The 6,000-nt window shown below is 40.2% G+C and overlaps 1 protein-coding gene across 1 annotated transcript in view; it reads right to left on the reverse strand.

Annotated features, from left to right (window-relative positions):
* LOC122837998 (BMP/retinoic acid-inducible neural-specific protein 3-like) overlaps positions 1-5,542 on the reverse strand; it is a 57,614-nt gene extending 52,072 nt beyond the window's left edge. Inside the window, exons 1-2 of the mRNA XM_044128249.1 lie at positions 4,196-5,542; positions 3,659-3,966 (exon numbers count right to left, since the gene is read on the reverse strand). Of these exons, the coding sequence (XP_043984184.1) occupies positions 3,659-3,912 (254 nt within the window). The 5' untranslated portion in view covers positions 3,913-3,966; positions 4,196-5,542. The remainder of the gene's footprint in view (positions 1-3,658; positions 3,967-4,195) is intronic.
* Positions 5,543-6,000: the final 458 nt, after the last annotated feature.

Here is a 6,000-nt window from a genome sequence, read left to right on the forward strand (position 1 = left end):
TGTGTGCCATTATTGCACTTAAGAGCTTAAAAAGAATAATATTTTTCTACAGAACTTCTTTCACTCAGAGGATTTGCTATAGAATCACATCTTTTTGGGTGTTTTACATTGCTACGCTGCAACCGAGAGCTGTACATTTTTAAGCTATTAAATCTCCCCTTAATACCTTGCAGGAAATGACAATTTGCTAGTGTAAAAAGATGTCACCATTTCTCTTCCGATTACAACTCCAAGAAGATTCAGAACTTGTTAAAAAAATAGCAGAACAAGATAATTCCCTGGGTTATTCCGGTGAAGGGACTGACCAGCAGGTGGGGATAAAGCCCCCCTATGTGCACTCTAACTCCTCTGGATCTCTCCTTAATACTCAACTACCTCTCACCTGCCCTCTGACAAAAAAAGGCTAACTGAGCTCTGGATAATATTTATGACCAAGGGAAAAAGAATTGGTTTGAAATAATTTGCCAAAGGGGGAGAAAAGATATGTGAGAAATGTGAGAAAGACATACAGATAATGTGGAAGAAAGATTAGGTGCTAATATATTTTCTAGAATTAATTTCCTGTTGATCTGGGTTTATTAGGGTCTACTTATTACTCTGCATGTGTAATTTGGTTTCTCTTACACGTAAAATGTGTAGAAATGGCCGAGATTGCTCTTCTCAAAAGCTGAATGAGAAATTTGGTTTATTTTCAAAATTTCAAATGTATTGTGGTGATGGTATAAAATGCATTAACTACACTTATCACATATACAACAAGTGCAACACCGCTAAAAAAACCAAACATCTACTGCCCTTTTGCACCCAGTTAAGTGCTTGCACACTTTACACTACTTGGTGCCATTCTGCATCGGTCACATTGGACGAGGAGCAGGATACACTCAAGACAAGTCGTCAGGCCATATCAATGCTACATAGAGGCACAGCACAAACAACCAAACACACACATGCACAACCCAGGGTAATTTAGCATAACTAATTAGCCTACCATGCAAGTTTTTGGACTGTTGGAAGAGAAAACCCACACTTTACACAGTTCCCAGTAGGGATTCAGAACTCTGGGCCTTCTTACTGCAAGACAGCAGTGCTAGCAACTGCTTCACTATGAAAACCCAAGAAAAAGAAAAAGGAAAAAAAAAGAACATTCAAACACTTTGATGGCAAAAATTTTCTTTCTGAAAGTGTAAGTCTATTATTCCCCTTCATACAATACCAAAAAAACATCTCTGATTGTTCTCATTTAATTTGTCAACGTCTTTGAATGCCTTCTGATGGAGCCTGGTGTTAAAAGTGCAAGATATTTAAAGCCGTAAAAGGTTTGCCTTTTTAAAGCAGTGGGAAAGAAATGACAATGTGGGAACACTATCTTTTTACTTCAACATTATAATATTTAACCTTTTCACTTTAACTTCAAATGCAGTTTGGTGTAATTAGTCAGAGTTTTCTCTAATCTTTAACAGAAAACTCCAAAGGCCAGATAAAACCTAAGGGACAAGACAACTGCAGACTTATGAGGCTTACATTTCCACTTATTTTTGTCCTTAGGAAAGATTTCATCTTGGCTTTTCAAATAAAAGTAATGAGAAAATACATCTAGTTTTCTGTTATGTAAATCAGTTAATCTTGTGCATCCATTTAACTAATGTATGCTAATATCTGTCAGCTTTTCATGTCCTGGCTGAGGTGCAAAATGCAAAAGTAAGGAGGGGGCAACAAGGTGTGAAGCAATTCTACAAAACAGAAAGAGGACCCCAGCAGAGATGGAAGAGGGGAGGAAATGATGGATGTAGAGAAGCAAACAGAGCTACATTCTCTTTCTTTGCCTGGCATTGTTGCCCCTGTCAGCTGCTAAATGCCAGTGTCAGTCAAGTCTCTGTTCAGCTGGCAACAGTCCTCCTACTGAACAGTGGCGACACCCTCATCACGGATCATCAAAACACTTACCTTGCACATACAGCCACGAGTCCAGACACTCAAGTATGCCGAGCCAGTCATGCTCAATCAACTTGCACAGCATCCGCTGATGAAAATTGTCGGTGGGTAAACAACACAGTAGAACTTTAGTATAATAAGAAAACCATCATTTGGTTTGAGCTAATTCAAAATGACAAGCTTTTTTCTTTTCTCAACCTTTACCTAGTGATTTTTTAACTAAATGTTTTTATATACAAACATACATCCCTCAGAGCAACAGACACACAGTAACAAACAAGATTCTGCCCTTTCAGATACAGTATGCAGTGTGTGTAGGTCACACTGACTGACACAGATGTTTGCTGAACCACCAACCTAAAAGGATTTAATCAGTCTGGGTTTCAGAGATGATGTTTAAATGCCTCAGATGTCTTTCTCTCCTAGAAGAAAAAAAGCTATGGGGACAAACACATCAAGTGTGTTAACTGTCCTATTATATTTGAACGCTCAAAAGTAAATTTACAGTGGAGATGCACAGATGAGGCTTTTTATTGGTCCAAACCAATTTTCAGGTTTTCTTTTAAATCTGATATTCAGATTTTATTTTTTTCCTAAGAACTAAAACACATAGAAAAGACAAAAATGTAGTGTTTCTTTTTCCTATTTACAAGCAAATGCTTTTAATTACAACAGTACAGGTGAAATACCATCCTCGTCCCTAACCTTGACCTGTTTTTTTAAACTTTTATTTACAATGGATTATGCTTTTAATTCATGTGTTTATACACAAAAAATGTCAATGTTCTTCGTTGTTCTTTTGTTAGTAAATACAGACATGAAATGCAATCTCAACTATCTGATCTGTCAGTCAAGAAATTAAAATGTCTATTCTGATATTAGGCCCACTGATATTTCCATTTTATAGTTTATGCAGCTTGTTTTATATTCTGCTGTACTGAACATTTCCTTTCAACTCTGGACAAGGTTTGACATGGTAAAAAATGAATTCTTGATGTTAACTTAAACAATCTACAATTTACAATCCTCTATTATTTTTTGTAAATTGTTTTGTATCATTTACACAAAAGAGGTTAACTCACCATAATTTACATTTTAGGAGTTTACTCGTGAATAAGCCTTTTTGCATCCTAAATTGTGCTCTAGTCCAAACAGCAAATGCCACAATACATTGAATACAGCTTTCAAACAATAACCCACTGGGTCTTCGCACACAATCACCACACACACTTCTAAAGCCACTTGGTCTACCCACTGTCACACATCAACAGGCTCAGTCAGATATCTGTAACATCCCACTGCTTTGTTCTAACCCTCCTGTGGTATCTCTACTTTAAGTTCCCACTGATATGCACCATTTAGAGTTTGTAACATACTCCAACCATATGCCTCTGCTACCTACTAAAAAGGAGGCGAGCAGCCACACGGAGACGAGCTTAGATCTATGCAGAAGGCACGCAGAGCTTTCATTTGTATGCAAAACTCCACTGAGTAATCTTCTCAGTCCCTCATCCCTCTGTTTGCCACCTACTAAATCTGCATCTTTTGTGGTGAAAAGAAAAGCATAGTGTCATCTCTTGCCTATGCTTTGCTGAACAGCCTCCTTTTTCCTCAAGGGAACAAAAGAAGCCAAAGTAACTGCAGAACCTCTTTAATGTTTGTCCCTTTTTGGATGCAGGACAACATTTCACAAAATATTTTTGAGTTTAGATCTCCAAAGTCTTACCGGTATATTTTGTACTTGGTGGTGAATCCCTGCTGGTAGCGCTCTGTGAAATCAACAAACTCCTGCGAATTGTGAAAAGGACCCTTCTCTGACAGGAGCCAGCCCAGGGGTCCATTTGAGCCACTGAAGCCAGCGCCGGTAGAGTCCGCGGCACTGGCCCCTACTGACAACCAGCTTAGGAGCAGGCTTAATGTCAACCACTTCCATAGAAACATGAGGGCCGTCAGTCTAGTGGAGGTCCACGGGCCACTCATGGTGTTTGCCCCGGCCCCGGTGACTCTTCATTCTCCTTGCACTCCTAATGAGTCCTGTTGAGGACAGACAGAAAGGAAGAGGGAGATCACACCGAGGAAAAAAAAAGAAACAGTACTTTTTTTTTTTTTCGCTATGAATATATAAGTGACAAAAATAAATGAATAACCACTTTTGAATGCGATTATACATTCCATACTATTAAAATAGATTATTGTTTCGCTTAAGACTAAAAAATATTCTCATCTGTAATCACTTTTCGTACTTCAGTTGTTGTGTCCTTACCTTATTCTGTAAGTCTTTTGGTCCGTGACTGCTCGGAATAAATCTCCGCAAAATCCCCTCAGGATCGTGAAGTTCGATTCTGCTGGACGCATACACCGGGGAGCATTGGAGAAAGGTTACGCGCAAATATAAAAAGAAAAAAGAAAAAAAGAAAGACTGCGCAAGTAGAACTAAACAGAAGCTGAACCCTGATCTCCTCCTCCCTTAAAAATACGCTGTTTCCAGCTGAAAACCTCCCAAGACGCTCAGAAGCAAGGCTTCTGTGAGTCCTCTCCAAGTGAGTCGCAGATGTGGTGTCTTAAGAGACTCGGCTCTTCCAGGTGTGCTAATTATTTTTAAAGCATCTTCCTAATGAACAAATGAGCAAAGTCCACCGAAGCGCGGTAAGCAGCCGTCCTCTAACTCATGCAGTTTTTGATTGGAGACAGTTGCGCTCGGGGCGCACTCAGAGCGCACGGAGATCCGCCGATGATTCTGACGGTGACCGAGCTCCCCTGCGCGCGGGATGTGTGAATGGCATTCTGGGCGCGCTCTCCCTCCCTCCTGTACCCACACCGCTGCAATTTAATTTATTCCAGCAGCGACAATACTCCCGGTTGGCTGGGACGTAACTGGAGAGTAGGAGGCGCTCAGAAGTGAGGGTGGCAGGCAGGATGCGGGGATGGTCAGTTAATGGTAAACTGGGTGCTTAGTTTTAGAAAACCGATGGAGGGCACCTGCAGTCTGCATTAACAAAAAAATAAAAAATAAATAAATGCAGGAAGGAAATAAGGGGATAAATATCGTGTCTGTTTGGACTGCAAGTCAAATGATTAGAGCTAATTAAAAGACGTTATAGCTATAAATTAAGTTCTGGATTAAAGATGTCTTTCTTGAGAAATGTAGGCTTTTACAAAGAAATTATTTATAGTGTCACTTCTTTAGAAACCATAAAAAGAAGTGCATATTAAGTAGTAGTTGTTTAAATTTATGTTATTTCATATAAAAATAGCTAAAATTAAGCTAGTTGGATAAAGCCGTTAAGAAAGATGGCACTCTTCATCTTCACGAGGAAGATTATAAGAGAGAATGACCGTAGTACATTAACCTCACCCCCGCACGCGCACCCCCACATACCTCCACACACACTCTCCGGAGTTGTTCTCGTTATCTTCCATGCCCTGGTCGTCCCTCCTCTCTATTTGCTCCAGAATAATCATCACTTTCACCATCAGCAAACTTAATTAGATCTGCTCTATTCGAGCGCCTATGTGCGTCGGACACCGAGCGTGGATCAGAGGCAGAGAGCATGCGAACCAAGGGAAGGATATATGCTGCCTTTCAGCTTCTCCACAGACGTTCAAAGGGAGGTTTTAAACAGGGATTGGATTAGAGAAATGAACACCATTGAGTCTCCAGATTCGCCAGCTTCATAACTCAAAGAGAGGCTGAAATCCCGTGGCGCAGCGACTTGCAAAATCTGAAGTGAAAGAATGAGTTGATTTGTCACGGTTTCATCATCACGTCCTGGGATTGGGTGCCTTTTTCCTCTGACCCTGCCTTGCAGCAATAAGGACTTGTGAAGGACAACTATCTAATAGGAAAAGGCAATCGCTAGTCTGTAGTGCTGTTTCTGAATAAAAGGAATTTGATTCCTCTTTCTTTTACACTGCTTTGGTGGTTGACCAGGTCTTTTTTGTCTCCAAACACACTGTTTGTTCTTAGGTTTTCAATAAAACATAGTGGATAGTGTCATGACTCATTACCTGGATGGCTTCATGCAGCGTTTTAGGCAGTTCTTGGAACACCGCAGTTTTCAGAGTCCC

The sequence above is a fragment of the Gambusia affinis genome, linkage group LG10 (genome assembly GCF_019740435.1).
Source record: "Gambusia affinis linkage group LG10, SWU_Gaff_1.0, whole genome shotgun sequence".
Classification (NCBI taxonomy): domain Eukaryota; kingdom Metazoa; phylum Chordata; class Actinopteri; order Cyprinodontiformes; family Poeciliidae; genus Gambusia; species Gambusia affinis.